Source organism: Apaloderma vittatum, unplaced genomic scaffold, assembly GCF_000703405.1.
Source record: "Apaloderma vittatum isolate BGI_N311 unplaced genomic scaffold, ASM70340v1 scaffold31847, whole genome shotgun sequence".
Taxonomy (NCBI): domain Eukaryota; kingdom Metazoa; phylum Chordata; class Aves; order Trogoniformes; family Trogonidae; genus Apaloderma; species Apaloderma vittatum.
In genome coordinates, this window is record NW_009728370.1 from 6,975 (window position 1) to 7,261 (window position 287).

General features: G+C 47.0%; 1 protein-coding gene across 1 annotated transcript in view; it reads right to left on the minus strand.

Annotated features, from left to right (window-relative positions):
• LOC104277436 (protein TMEPAI-like) overlaps positions 1-67 on the minus strand; it is a gene marked incomplete at its 3' end in the record, with an annotated part of 7,037 nt that extends 6,970 nt beyond the window's left edge. The window contains exon 1 of the mRNA XM_009874065.1: positions 1-67. This exon is cut by the window's left edge and continues 89 nt beyond it. Within this exon, the coding sequence (XP_009872367.1) occupies positions 1-31 (31 nt within the window).
• Between the last annotated feature and the right edge of the window lie 220 nt (positions 68-287).

Below are 287 nucleotides of genomic sequence, written 5' to 3' on the forward strand. Positions count from 1 at the left end.
GACAGGGGATCACCACCACCATCACCATCATCACCACCACGATTATGATTATCTGTACAAACTCCAACTCCGCTGCAAGAGAGACAGACAGACTTTAGGCCACCAGAAAAAGAGCAGCATATAACTGAGCAAAAAAAGAACTAACGTGGCCGAGATGCCAATGACACCGCTGCATCCTTCCCCCATAAAGCTTTCACACATGCCTATGTGGGCTCTGCATGCTTTGAGCCCAGTTACTCCATAAAAGACTCATTAATTCACTTTCTCAGTGCCACAGAAGAGTCTCC